Genomic DNA, 15,559 nt, shown 5'->3' with positions numbered 1-15,559 from the left:
CTTTGTATTACTTTGATTGTAATACTTGATAATACACGTAGTTCTAAATAGTTCTTCTCCTATTCCGTGTGGAAGTGGTACATTTTTAGCTTCTTACTTTGTTCTACCCACTCCCTTTAAAACAATTAAGTTTAGAATAAATTGGAGTTTTCCTAGTTAGCTCGCTAGCATGCTATGCTTAAAGCAGCGTCCGTACCCTGCCCATCAGAGTTGTGCAATGTGGTGTAAACATAGAATAATAGGAGTGTAAAGGTGACTATAGGGGTGTTATTTCATGTCTACAGGGCTCTACTAATGGAGAAAGTCACAAACGGGTTTTTCCATGTTCTATCAACACAAATAATTAATTAATATGTGCTTATGTGTTATGCCAAATGTGGCCCGCAGGACAGTAGTTTGAGGCCCCCGCCTTGATATGAAAGTTTAATGTTAGTGCGGCCCGCGCAAGTTTGATATGGATGCTGTATGGTATCATGTACCCAGAAAAAAATTATTACGTTTGATTAATGTTCATGTTAAAGGTTAAATAACTGTTACTAGTTATCCTCCCTATCCGTGTGGAAGTGGTACGTTTTTGATATGGATGCTGTATGGTATCATGTACCCAGAAAAAATTATTACGTTTGATTAATGTTCATGTTAAAGGTTAAATAACTGTTAATAGTTAACCTCCCTATCCGTGTGGAAGTGGTAAGTTTTTGGCTATTTAAGTATAAAGGAAATAACTTGGAGGCTACCGTTTAGGTCGCTAGCTCTCTAGTTTGCGAGTTAGCATGTGTCTCAAGACCCTGCAGTTGCGCAATATGTTGTAAATAAAAAAAGTATAAATGTGACTATAGTCGTGTTTTGTCATGTCTACAGGGCTCTAATAACCAACTATACGTGGTTTAAGTTTTTATTATTTGCTGTTTTTATTATTATTATTATTATATTTATTTATTACTGATTGATTGATTTTCTTTATTCTTTATTAGTTTATTTATTTTTCATCTTATATTTTTCATCTATATCTCATATTTGAGAACAGTGGAATGTTTTATCAGAGCTTTTATTGTGGAAAATCGGAACCAAAGCACTGAAAAAGTTTGTATATTTTTCTGTTTTTAATAAATGTTGTTTTTTTTTTTGTTTTTTTTGGAAAACCTGATGCGATCCAGCCTTGCCCAGACCCTAGCTCCAGTGGCCCCCAGGTAAATTGAGTTTGAGACCCCTGATTTAGGGTCTGTGCTATAAGGAGAAAAGCATCGACCTCTTACAGGAAGTGAAACATTTGCAGCTAGCAGAACTTCCACTTTCCTATTGCAATACTTTGAAACGTTCTCCGTGTATTTTCACTGAGCTACTATTTTGTCTTAGTCCATTATCTAACATGACGTCGTAGTGTGCGGCACGCTGCTTCTTCCGCGTTGGCTCAAACTCCTCCAACTGCCATAAAGCAAAGCTGAAAAGCAATTTTCACTCGTCGCCCAACAGCAGCTTTAAAGCAAAAAAAGCCTCATTCGTCTTTATTTGATGTTAAATCCCATTTAGTAAATCCTATATGGACTTTTCACACTTCACACGGTCGGAAGTGACCTTTTCCCATTTTTAGGTTGCCAACCTTTGGCCATCAAACCCAATCAATGACAACAAAGTGGTTGTCCCAGTCGGCCGTATTTTTTGATGTCGAGTGCCCGGCTGATCCCCAACGTACTCTAGTCCACTTGTTGGCTTTAATGGCCTTTTCCTGTTCTTCTTCAGGTTGGAGGCCTCAACTCACAATGCTTTCAAACACACGGGCGCACTTCAATATCGGGAGTGCACTGCGAGGACAACACTTTATGGACGACTCAACTTCTTTTTTTTTTTTTTTATAGGTCAAGACAACAGAAGACAGACTTGGAAGACGACCATCAAATTGATTGTTTTTGTTTTTAAATACAGTATTTTTATGTTTTAGTTTAATATACAACATAAAAATTATCTTGAAACATAGACGTCAAACACGTTGAGGACGCATCAAACAACAAGCCAACAGACGTGGTTGTCCTTTTCCTCGGGCCTAATTGAGAATTGATTGTGCTGAGCAAAGCATTGCTAATTAAACCTGCGCGGCATCAATTCACCGGGTGATTAATTGGGGCAAATAAAGTTGATGGGACAAATTAACTTTACCTATTTGATTTCATTAAGAGCTAGAAATTAAATTTGGTGGATAAGGAATCAATGCCTGCAGTCCCCGTTCCAATATAGCGATGGTGTAACTTCCTAAAAAAAAACTTTTCTAATCACTGTTCAGCAGCTTAAACTTAAAAAAAAAAAATACGGTAAACTTAAAAGTTAATTTCTGTGTTGCGATGTGAAATCAACGCGTATTTATGCGTTACGTTTTTTAAGCGAGACTGCAAAGGAGGTGATGATGTAACTCCTCGCCAATGGATCGGGCTTGAGAGCAATTCTAATACCTCTAAGTGGCAGAAGTGCATCAAAGCAGTTGGTTTTTCGCATTGAAATTGAAATTTTAACACATCGTTTAGTTCTAAATGCGCAAGAACAACTTTTGTTTTCGTTGTTTATGTTAGTATTGTTGTTTAGATATAAATATAAGTTATGCTGGAAATGTATCTTTTCAAGCTGGTTTTCTTTCTGCTTTAGTTGGGAGCTGATATTTTCCTGAAACCTACTTATGTTCTACTGCTGATTATTAAAGAACGGAATTTTTCCCCCCCTGATGAAATGTTTATACAGCCATAGAAGACACTTTTCTAGGGGCCTTGAAAGATCAGTTAAAATCCTCTAAAATGGGAAATTTTTTTTAATTTTTTAGCCATTTTTCAACATTTTTGAAAATGTTGAAAAATGGGAATTTTATTTTTATTTTTTTTGGCCATTTTTCAAAAATTTTGAAAATTTTGAAAAATGGGAAATTTTATTTTTTTTAATTTTTTTTTGCCATTTTTCAAAAATTTGGACACATTTGAAAAATGGCTGCGATTGAATGATGGAAATATTCCATGTTACCACGAATGTACCCTACATGGTCACATGTATATAAAACCATGAAGCCTTGTCTTTGTATTCGGAATAGCTGTGTCCCATTACTTGCATGAATGAGTTGCCTTTTTTGTCTGTTTGTATATCTTTTGAAATGCACAGACATGAGAAAGACATATGTGACTCGATATATGTTCTCTTTAGAGTACGACTGTGGCTGAATGACATCATTGATTAACGGTGATTATATTCATCAAATGTAATTACATGCAATTCTGCGACCAATTCTAATATTGTGTAACGAGTACAGGTTTATTATTCCAAACAAAAGGATCATGGTTGTGGAGTCAGTACAAATCAGGTTGTGCTGCATTACTTGAGAGGCTTTGTGTAATCCGCCTGTTCCAATGCGCTGCCGTGATCAGTGAGCAGATACACTTTTGTACTATTTACCTCTCCAGCTTGAGTCTTTGTGCAAGCATTCTCCAGTCGGCTCCGTTGGGACAGGGGGCGTCCAGGCTGCTGCAGATCTTCTGCCTTATGAGGTATGGGATCTGAAAGGCGCTGGGCCCTGCAAGAGCAGTGGCGTTACTGTCCATTAACAGGAACTCTGAGTCCACAGCTCGGGTGTCCTGTTGCGGAGAAGAAGAATAAGAAGAACCCTGCTGAATAACCGCAACTGTAAGAGGAACCTGCATCCATGCGTGTTACCTTGGTGATGTTAAAGTCAAGGCTGAAACTCTGTCCTTCGCCCTCCACTTGCCACACACAAAGCTGGCAGGTGAGCTCGCAGGTGGCGAGGCTGAGGCGCTCCAGAGTGAACGTGCAGTGCAAGTACCGCTGGGAACCGTTCCAGATGTGGTAGAACGGGATCTCCTGCAGGCGGTGAGAACAAATGGGCGACACACGGCGATGCAGTCAGAGCCAAAACATCACCTCCAAAACATCACCTCCTACCGCTACAAACTAATAGAAGATAATCAATTGGAATGGGAATATCACACATGGAGAATGGCCATATGGTACTAATAAGAAATACACACATTAATACTACATCAGGGGTGACCAAACTGCAGCCCAGGAGCTTACAGATCACATTTTAGTGGCCTGTGACGTCGTCGAAAAATACTACCAGCCAAGTATCAGAAGCCCCAGCGGCCCCCAAAAAGGGCGTAAAATGCCAATGTTTGAGGGCGGTGATTTTTGACAAAAAACGTAAGGGGTTAGTATGTCGTTTTAATTTTTTTTTTTGTTTTTTTCAACTTGCTTGTAATGCACTTTTCTGGTGAAAAAAAAGAGGGGAAACCCCCCACACGCTCAACAGGGGCCCCAGAAGCACCCAAAAAGGGCATAAAATGCCAATGTTTGAGGGCGGTGATTTTTGACAAAAAACATAAGGGGTTAGTATGTCGTTTTTTTTTTTTTTTCAACTTGCATCTAATGCACTTTTCTGGTGAAAAAAAGAGGGGAGACCACACACATGCTCAACAGGGGCTCCAGAGGCCCCCAAAAACGGCATAAAATGGCAATGTTTGAGGGCGTTGATTTTTGACAAAAACGTAAGGGGTTAGTATGTCGTTTTTTTCAGTTTTTTTCAACGTGCTTCTAATGCACTTTTCTGGTCAAAAAAACAGTGGAAACCCCACACACGCTCAACAGGGGCCCCAGAAGCCCCCCAAAACGGCATAAAATGCCAATGTTTGAGGGTGTTGATTTTTGACAAAAACATAACGGGTTAGTATGTCGTTTTTTTTTTTTTTTTTTCCTGTGACGTACTCGAAAAATACTACCAGCCAAGTATCAGAAGTAAAAAAAATGTATAATAATTAGAATGTTTATTTATTGATTCAATTATTTAATTTGTAAACAAAACCTCGTCCATTCTAGCCCAACTTAAGGTTAAATGCATTGACTGATAAAGAAGAGTGTCCCAAGACTTTAGTCCCTGTAGCACATAAACACAAAGCAGCTGCCTTTAAGTAGGATGCAGTACCTGCTAGTGACCAAACAGGGGCACTGTTACCCAGCCGGACAAATGGTACAGGTGAATGCTCAATGCCTTCTCCGGGACCCCATTGGGACTAAAAGCCTTTTTTTTTTTGACTGCACTGCTGTGCTACACTTCCAAATAAGCAGGTTCAGTCCAAAGGAAGCTTTTGTTCTTGGTACAATGTTACTGCTGTGCTTGCTTGGCACAACATGGGCATTCTCTACTGAGACCTGGTGCTGCTACAAGTTATGGCCAAAGCATTTTCTAGTCCTCTTTGAACAAGCCTTACTGGACCGCAGTGCAGTGCAGCGCACGTGGACAGCTTCCAGGATCCAGGTTGTGAGCTTCCAGATATTTTTATTTCTCTTCCATATTTCTTGGAAGCTCCCTTTGAGGTAAGCAGAAGCCGGGATATAATCAATCAGGTTGGAACGCCGGGTGACTGCACACGACCCGGATCTAATTTGCACCGAGTACACGCCTTACATGTGGACACTACGGGTGGGAATCTCAGCACGGAGGACGATTCGGTGCAAATCTCGATGCACTGCCAGCGATACGATACTTCAGCGATACTTCAGCGATACTTCGGCGATACTTCGGCGATACTTCAGCGATACTTCAGCGATACTTCAGCGATACTTCACCCTCTTCACGATGTGACAAAAAACGTAAGGGGTTAGTATGTCGTTTTTTTCATTTTTTTTCAACTTGCGTCTACTGCACTTTTCTGGTCAAAAAAACAGTGGAAACCCCACACACGCTCAACAGGGGCCCCAGAAGCACCCAAAAAGGGCATAAAAACCCAATCTTTGAGGGCGGTGATTTTTGAAAAAAAACATAAGGGGTTAGTATGTCGTTTTTTTCAGTTTTTTCAACTTGCTTCTAATGCACTTTTCTGGTCAAAAAAAGAGGGGAAACCACACACACGCTCAACAGGGGCCCCAGAAGCACCCAAAAAGGGAATAAAATGCCAAAATTTGAGGGCATTGATTTTTGACAAAAACGTAAGGGGTTAGTATGTCGTTTTTTTCACGTTTTTTTTTTTTCAACTTGTTTCTAATGCACTTTTCTGGTCAAAAAAAGAGGGGAAACCACACACACGCTCAACAGGGGCCCCAGAAGCACCCAAAAAGGGCATAAAAAACAATGTTTGAGGGCGTTGATTTTTGACAAAAAACGTAAGGGGTTAGTATGTCGTTTTTTTCAAGTTTTTTTTTTTTTCCAACTTGCTTCTAATCATCTTTTCTGGTCAAAAAAAAAGGGGAAACCACACACACGCTCAACAGGGGACCCAGAAGCACCCAAAAAGGGCATAAAAACCCAATCTTTGAGGGCGGTGATTTTTGAAAAAAAACATAAGGGGTTAGTATGTCGTTTTTTTCAGTTTTTTCAACTTGCTTCTAATGCACTTTTCTGGTCAAAAAAAGAGGGGAAACCACACACACGTTCAACAGGGGCCCCAGAAGCACCCAAAAACGGCATAAAATGCCAAAATTTGAGGGCATTGATTTTTGACAAAAAAACGTAAGGGGTTAGTATGTCGTTTTTTTCACTTTTTTTTTTTTTTTCAACTTGCTTCTAATGCACTTTTCTGGTCAAAAAAAGAGGGGAAACCACACACACGCTCAACAGGGGCCCCAGAAGCACCCAAAAAGGGCATAAAATGCCAATGTTTGAGGGCGGTGATTTTTGAAAAAAAACGTAAGGGGTTAGTATGTCGTTTTTTTCAAGTTTTTTTTTTTTTTCAACTTGCTTGTAATGCACTTTTCTGGTCAAAAAAAGAGGGGAAACCACACACACGCTCAACAGGGGCCCCAGAAGCACCCAAAAAGGGCATAAAAACCCAATCTTTGAGGGCGGTGATTTTTGAAAAAAAACATAAGGGGTTAGTATGTCGTTTTTTTCAGTTTTTTCAACTTGCTTCTAAAGCACTTTTCTGGTCAAAAAAAGAGGGGAAACCACACACACGCTCAACAGGGGCCCCAGAGGCACCCAAAAAGGGCATAAAATGCCAAAATTTGAGGGCATTGATTTTTGACAAAAACGTAAGGGGTTAGTATGTCGTTTTTTTCACGTTTTTTTTTTTTCAACTTGTTTCTATTGCACTTTTCTGGTCAAAAAAAGAGGGGAAACCACACACACGTTCAACAGGGGCCCCAGAAGCACCCAAAAACGGCATAAAATGCCAATGTTTGAGGGTGGTGATTTTTGACAAAAAACGTAAGGGGTTAGTATGTCGTTTTTTCAAGTTTTTTTTTTTTTTCAACTTGCTTGTAATGCACTTTTCTGGTCAAAAAATGAGGGGAAACCACACACACGCTCAACAGGGGCCCCAGAAGCACCCAAAAAGGGCATAAAAACCCAATCTTTGAGGGCGGTGATTTTTGAAAAAAAACATAAGGGGTTAGTATGTCGTTTTTTTCAGTTTTTTCAACTTGCTTCTAAAGCACTTTTCTGGTCAAAAAAAGAGGGGAAACACCACACACGCTCAAAAGGGGCCCCAGAAGCACCCAAAAAGAGCATAAAAAAACAATGTTTGAGGGCGGTGATTTTTGAAAAAAAACGTAAGGGGTTAGTATGTCGTTTTTTTCACGTTTTTTTTTTTCAACTTGTTTCTGATGCACTTTTCTGGTCAAAAAAAGAGGGGAAACCACACACACGTTCAACAGGGGCACCAGAAGCACCCAAAAACGGCATAAAATGCCAATGTTTGAGGGCGGTGATTTTTGACAAAAAACGTAAGGGGTTAGTATGTCGTTTTTTTCAGTTTTTTCAACTTGCTTCTAATGCACTTTTCTGGTCAAAAAAAGAGGGGAAACCACACACACGCTCAACAGGGGCCCCAGAGGCACCCAAAAAGGGCATAAAATGCCAAAATTTGAGGGCATTGATTTTTGACAAAAACGTAAGGGGTTAGTATGTCGTTTTTTTCATGTTTTTTTTTTCAACTTGTTTCTATTGCACTTTTCTGGTCAAAAAAAGAGGGGAAACCACACACACGCTCAACAGGGGCCCCAGAAGCACCCAAAAAGGGCATAAAAACCCAATCTTTGAGGGCGGTGATTTTTGAACGACATACTAACCCCTTGGTTAGTATGTCGTTTTTTTCAGTTTTTTCAACTTGCTTCTAATGCACTTTTCTGGTCAAAAAAAGAGGGGAAACCACACACACGCTCAACAGGGGCCCCAGAGGCCCCCAAAAATGGCATAAAATGCCAACGTTTGAGGGTGGTGATTTTTGACAAAAAACATAAGGGGTTAGTATGTCGTTTTTTTCAGTTTTTTCAACTTGCTTCTAATGAACTTTTCTGGTGAAAAAAAGAGGGGAAACCACACACACGCTCAACAGGGGCCCCAGAGGCACCCAAAAAGGGCATAAAAAAACAATGTTTGAGGGCGTTGATTTTTGACAAAAAACGTAAGGGGTTAGTATGTCGTTTTTTTCACGTTTTTTTTTTTTTCAACTTGCTTCTAATGCACTTTTCTGGTCAAAAAAAAGAGGGGAAACCACACACACGCTCAACAGGGGCCCCAGAAGCACCCAAAAAGGGCATAAAATGCCAAAATTTGAGGGCATTGATTTTTGAAAAAAAACATAAGGGGTTAGTATGTCGTTTTTTTCAGTTTTTTCAACTTGCTTCTAATGCACTTTTCTGGTCAAAAAAAGAGGGGAAACCACACACACGCTCAACAGGGGCCCCAGAGGCCCCCAAAAACGGCATAAAATGCCAACGTTTGAGGGTGGTGATTTTTGACAAAAAACATAAGGGGTTAGTATGTCGTTTTTTTCACGTTTTTTTTTTTCAACTTGTTTCTAATGAACTTTTCTGGTCAAAAAAAGAGGGGAAACCACACACACGTTCAACAGGGGCCCCAGAAGCACCCAAAAACGGCATAAAATGCCAAAATTTGAGGGCATTGATTTTTGACAAAAAACGTAAGGGGTTAGTATGTCGTTTTTTTCACGTTTTTTTTTTTTTTTCAACTTGCTTCTAATGCACTTTTCTGGTCAAAAAAAGAGGGGAAACCACACACACGCTCAACAGGGGCCCCAGAAGCACCCAAAAAGGGCATAAAATGCCAATGTTTGAGGGCGGTGATTTTTGAAAAAAAACGTAAGGGGTTAGTATGTCGTTTTTTTCAAGTTTTTTTTTTTTTCAACTTGCTTGTAATGCACTTTTCTGGTCAAAAAAAGAGGGGAAACCACACACACGCTCAACAGGGGCCCCAGAAGCACCCAAAAAGGGCATAAAAACCCAATCTTTGAGGGCGGTGATTTTTGAAAAAAAACATAAGGGGTTAGTATGTCGTTTTTTTCAGTTTTTTCAACTTGCTTCTAAAGCACTTTTCTGGTCAAAAAAAGAAGGGAAACACCACACACGCTCAAAAGGGGCCCCAGAAGCACCCAAAAAGAGCATAAAAAAACAATGTTTGAGGGCGGTGATTTTTGAAAAAAAACGTAAGGGGTTAGTATGTCGTTTTTTTCAGTTTTTTCAACTTGCTTCTAATGCACTTTTCTGGTCAAAAAAAGAGGGGAAACCACACACACGCTCAACAGGGGCCCCAGAGGCACCCAAAAAGGGAATAAAATGCCAAAATTTGAGGGCATTGATTTTTGACAAAAACGTAAGGGGTTAGTATGTCGTTTTTTTCACGTTTTTTTTTTTTCAACTTGTTTCTAATGCACTTTTCTGGTCAAAAAAAGAGGGGAAACCACACACACGCGCAACAGGGGCCCCAGAAGCACCCAAAAAGGACATAAAATGCCAATGTTTGAGGGCGTTGATTTTTGAAAAAAAACATAAGGGGTTAGTATGTCGTTTTTTTCAGTTTTTTACACTTGCTTCTAATGAACTTTTCTGGTCAAAAAAAGAGGGGAAACACCACACACGCTCAAAAGGGGCCCCAGAAGCACCCGAAAAGAGCATAAAATGCCAATGTTTGAGGGCGGTGATTTTTGAAAAAAAAAACGTAAGGGGTTAGTATGTCGTTTTTTTCACGTTTTTCTTTTTTTCAACTTGCTTCTAATGCACTTTTCTGGTCAAAAAAAGAGGGGAAACCACACACACGGTCAACAGGGGCCCCAGAAGCACCCAAAAAGGGCATAAAAACCCAATCTTTGAGGGCGGTGATTTTTGAAAAAAAACATAAGGGGTTAGTATGTCGTTTTTTTCAGTTTTTTCAACTTGCTTCTAATGCACTTTTCTGGTCAAAAAAAGAGGGGAAACCACGCACACGCTCAACAGGGGCCCCAGAAGCACCCAAAAAGGGCATAAAATGCCAATGTTTGAGGGCGGTGATTTTTGACAAAAAACGTAAGGGGTTAGTATGTCGTTTTTTTCAAGTTTTGTTTTTTTTCAACTTGCTTGTAATGCACTTTTCTGGTCAAAAAAAGAGGGGAAACCACACACACGCTCAACAGGGGCCCCAGAAGCACCCAAAAAGGGCATAAAAACCCAATCTTTGAGGGCAGTGATTTTTGAAAAAAAACGTAAGGGGTTAGTATGTCGTTTTTTTCAAGTTTTTTTTTTTTCAACTTGCTTCTAATGCACTTTTCTGGTCAAAAAAAGAGGGGAAACCACACACACGCTCAACAGGGGCCCCAGAGGCACCCAAAAAGGGAATAAAATGCCAAAATTTGAGGGCATTGATTTTTGACAAAAATGTAAGGGGTTAGTATGTCGTTTTTTTTTTTTTTTTTTTCCAACTTGCTTCTAATGCACTTTTCTGGTCAAAAAAAGAGGGGAAACACCACACACGCTCAACAGGGCCCCCAGAGGCACCCAAAACGGGCATAAAATGCCAATGTTTGAGGGCGGTGATTTTTGACAAAAAACGTAAGGGGTTAGTATGTCGTTTTTTTCAAGTTTTTGTTTTTTTCAACTTGCTTCTAATGAACTTTTCTGGTCCAAAAAAGAGGGGAAACCACACACACGCTCAACATGGAAGAACAGTTGACAAGTCGACTGTGAAAGAAGAGGGTGAAGCTTTGAATGTATCGATTTTTGCCATAACCATAAATATAGTTTTGCAGAGTAGCTGGGTGGATAACACGCTCCACTGTACCACTGTACCACTCTACACACACTTGGCACTCCTACTAAACATCCCGGCTCAAACTCACATTCATAGTGACCTCTCCTGCCCCCCAACTGGGCCACAGGAAACCACCTAAAAAACACCCACCCACCTGGTAGCCAGCTAGCAGCTTGCTCCTCCAGTGGGCCTGGGGCATGTCGTGGATGGACAGGCGCAGGTTGTGGTAGCTGTCTTTGAAGAGTAGGACGTGAGGCTCGTCAATCAGCCGACCCCCGAGCTGCCGCTCCATCTGCATCACCTCCTGATCGGGGGGGGGGGGGGAGAAAGGAAGTCGATTTACCACCACAAAAAGTATACATATAGAGGACACACAGTACAAATAAAGGCAACAGCACATCTTAACACAAGAAGCAGCTCCGCATGTGGCCACAGTGGGCAACACCCACAACGCTTTAATGTCACCGCAAGGTTGATCCCCCCCCACCCCCACCTCGGCATGTGTGTGCGCGTGCTTTCAGCTGGCAGCATTAGCATGCAAACACAGCAGCCACGCAGGACTACATGGGCTGTGATGAAGGAAGTGTAGCAGCCATTAGTCAACTGCTCATTGTTCCCGCATGGCCAAGCGCCTTCATTTCATTTTTTTGCTTTTGTGCCAGAAGAGATTTGTACAGACATGCTTAATATTTTAATCTCCACGGGGTTTCTTCAGGTGATCATTTACTGTCATCTAAACGACCATCTGATGGAACGTGAGACCTTTTCCGCTCGTCTATCAAAGCGTTGAGTTTGGAAGAATCCAACACTTAAGTCGACTGAGCCAATTATAAAAAAAAGTGAGCTGAAGTCTAAAATTAGATATTTTTATAATTGGCTCAAAGTCTGGCAGCAGAGGGCAAACATGTCGAAGAGACATCTCATTAGGTACACCTGCACAATTCATGACATCTAAAAGAACGACATCCAGACCATAATGTTCAACCATATGGTGATATTAATAACAGCATCAGCACATGTGGGCAAATTACTAGTTAGAGTTAGATTCCTAGATATCCATAAATATTCAATACTACCTCATTAAGGGGTAAAGGTGTTATGCTGGAGGCTATCCCAGCTGACTTCGGGCGAGAGGCGGGGGACATCAACAATGTAGTTACATATTTAAATGAAAAATAAAATAAAATAAACGACTACCAAAATGGCTGTACAGTGACCAAGTGGATAGCGCACAGGCCCCACAGCTAGAAAACCCGAGTTCAATTCCACCCTCGTCCATCTCTGTGTGGAATTTGCATGTTCTCCCAGTGTATGCGTGGGTTTTTCCCACATTCCAAAAACATGCTAGGTTAATTAGCGACTCCAAATTATCCATAGTTATGAATGTGAGTGTGAATGGTTGTTTGTCTATATGTGCCCTGTGATTGGCTGGCCACCAGTCCAGGTTGTACCCCACTGGGATAGGCTCCAGCACCCACGCGAGCCTCGTTTAAATAAGCAGTAGAAAATGAACGATTACCAAAATAGTTGTCGATTAATTGGGTAATTGATTAACCTTTGATTAATCGTTACTTCCAACACTGGTTTTCTGTTTGTGGTAAATAGTTCATGGTGTTATATTTGTCAAAAATAATGTTTATTTTCAAGCCAAACAACCACTTTTTGTGTTGTTTCTGTTGTGTCATCATTGTTTATACATTTTGCCTGAAATTTCGGTATGAAATTAATTATTAAAACCTTAAACTGTATTATGGAAAGCAGGAAGTGAACAAATGTGGGATAGGCTCCAGCATCACCTTAACCCCTAATGAGGATAAGCAGTATTGAATATGGATGGATATCCTGTGAAAAAAACAAAACAAAACCTTAAATTGTATTATGGAAAGCAGGAAGTGAACAAATGTAACAGTTACTGATTGTAAAAGTACCAGATGGAGGGGTAGGATTTAATAAGCTTTGCTTCTTCCTACTCCTTTTGGACATGTGGAACTGTGAACTGATTATGTGATGCATTCAATTGTAATCTGATGCATGTTCAAATGAAATAAAACCATTACCATTACCATAAATTTGTGTCAAAGTGAAATGTATCTTTTCATAAAAAGCTTTTTTTTTGTTTGGTTATGATTGAAGAGCCGTTGCATTAGTAGTTGAACATTGTCTACTGCAGGTGTGCTCAATGCCGTGGTGTGCATAACATAACAACAACAATGAAGGCGCGTGCACATAAGCAACATGGCTGCAAAGGCGTCTCATTAATGTGGAGAACGGGAATCATTTTCCATCTGCACGACGGTGATTCAATTTTCTGCCCTCTTTCCCCGGAAAGGGCTGGCCTCGTTCCAATCATAATAAGGAAGCTGTTAATTATATTTTCGGGAATCTCTACCTGTTCTCTCTCTACCGAATGAGCGCTTTTAAGCTCGGCCGCTGATATTGAATGCATGGCGAAAGTTAAAAAGCATGCAAAAGCTGAGAAAGCGCAGTTTATATGATGTTTTATTGCATGTTTAAAATAAATTAAAAAAAAATACCTCGACAAAAATTAAAATAAAAAATGGCCTACATTTTTTTAATTAAATAATTAAATAAATAATATCTAAATAATTAATTTAATAATTAAAAAGACTTGAAAGTGTAAAAAAAGTCAACATAATTAGAAAAGACTTAAAAAGCATAATAAAAATAAATACAAATAAAAATAAGTAAAAAAAATCAAAATAAAAAAACAAAAAAAAGTTCAACTAAATAAAAATGATATAAAACAACTGAGTGGGGAATTTTCAAAATAAAAAAATGCCCCAATTTTTTTTTTAAATTAAATAATTAAATAAATAATATCTAAATAATTAATTTAATAATTAAAAAGACTTAAAAGTGTAAAAAAAGTCAACATAATTAGAAAAGACTTAAAAACCATAATTAAAATAAATACAAATAAAAATGCCTTGAATAAGTAAAAAAAAATAAAAATAAAAAACAAAACAAAAATTCAACTAAATAAAAATGATATAAAATTTTCAAAATAATGTGGGGAGCCCCAAATTATTTTAAAAATTAAACAATTAAATAAATAATATCTAAATAATTAATTCAACAATTAAAAAGACTTAAAAGTGTATAAAAGTCAACATAATTAGAAAAGACTTAAAAAGCACAATTAAAATAAATACAAATAAAAATGCCTTAAATAAGTAAAAAAAAATAAAAATAAAAAACAAAAAAAAGTTCAACTAAATAAAAATGATATAAAACAACTGAGTGGGGAATTTTCACGTTTGCTTTGTGGAGTTCTAATTTCATTGTTTGCCTTGCGTTCCATCACCTTGGTAACATGGATTTTAGCCCCCCCATCATCATCATCATCATCCCACATATCTGACAGCAGTATCTTTATTCCTCTGGTTCATATACTAGTATACTAGTATACTAGATATACTAGTATACTAGAATGTGTCAGTGTTGCTACATTAAGTGTACTGTAGTGAAAGAAGCTTGGAGTGACAGGAGACCAGACCATTGCTCTCAGGTCTAATGGCTTAATAACAGTGTGGGAGGGGGGGGGGGGGGGTAACCTCCTAAGAATTCAAAGCCCTCCATTACTCAGCCTTACCCAGACAAAAGGCGCATTATGAGGGCTTCACGAGACAAGAGGTTCATTTAAAGCAGTTCTTAAGCACTGTTATTTGCTCAGCATAATTAGCATTGCAGATCACCGCTGCTGGACTTTGATCAGGTCGCCGACCTATACTAGGAGATCTATAGGCCTGCAAGCAAGAAACGGCGGTTTGAATGCCAATGATCCTGTTATCAAGATTTTGCTAGCAGGATGCATACTAAGTCACCTGTGTGACGGTGCGTCAGGTGCATTGCTGATGCGGCGAGGATTAGCATCAAACAAGGCCCGCGACATGGCACTCTGAACCGTACGCTTATTGAAGGACAGCACGGTCCTTTACATGCGCTTAGCGTGTCCTTGGGAATGTGTGTGTTGCGTAAGCAAAGCCAGCCCGGGAGTGTTTCGGCACAGGAATCCAGCATATGCTGTGGACTAAGAGAATAATGGCCCTCTTTACGCCCCATTATCCTGTTAACAAATGACAGTGTGAGTGAACTAATAAATGAGAAGCTAAATTTGACCGTGTTATTTGCTCATTCTGCGGGGAGAAAACAATGCGAGGGTTTTAATTAGTTTATCAAATCACACATTAATCACAAAGCCGGAGCCACATTGTGGTACCCGAGATAAGACGGGCGAGGACAGCTAAGTCACCCTGACCCTGTACAATGGTAATGGTAATGGTAATGGTAATGGTAATGGTAATGGTAATGGCAATGGCAATGGTTTGATTTCATTTGAACATGCATCAGATTACAATTGAATGCATCACATAATCAGTTCACAGTTCCACATGTCCAAAAGGAGTAGGAAGAAGCAAAGCTTATTAAATCCTACCCCTCCATCTGGTACTTTTACAATCAGTAACTGTTACATTTGTTCACTTCCTGCTTTCCATAATACAGTTTAAGTTTTTTTTTGTTTTCACAGGATATCCA

The 15,559-nt window shown here is 39.5% G+C and overlaps 1 protein-coding gene across 4 annotated transcripts in view; it reads right to left on the bottom strand.

The window, feature by feature from the left end:
• Nucleotides 1–15,559, bottom strand: part of unc5a (unc-5 netrin receptor A) — a 226,806-nt gene that overhangs the window by 1,386 nt on the left and 209,861 nt on the right. For all 4 annotated transcript variants that reach the window (XM_058063405.1, XM_058063406.1, XM_058063407.1 and 1 more), the window contains 3 exons: nt 11,157–11,306; nt 3,685–3,849; nt 3,427–3,605 (listed from right to left, as the gene is read on the bottom strand). In XM_058063405.1, the coding sequence (XP_057919388.1) occupies nt 3,427–3,605; nt 3,685–3,849; nt 11,157–11,306 (494 nt within the window). The remainder of the gene's footprint in view (nt 1–3,426; nt 3,606–3,684; nt 3,850–11,156; nt 11,307–15,559) is intronic.

This window comes from Doryrhamphus excisus, chromosome 23 (assembly GCF_030265055.1).
Source record: "Doryrhamphus excisus isolate RoL2022-K1 chromosome 23, RoL_Dexc_1.0, whole genome shotgun sequence".
Lineage (NCBI taxonomy): Eukaryota > Metazoa > Chordata > Actinopteri > Syngnathiformes > Syngnathidae > Doryrhamphus > Doryrhamphus excisus.
This window is presented reverse-complemented; position numbering and strand designations above follow the sequence as displayed.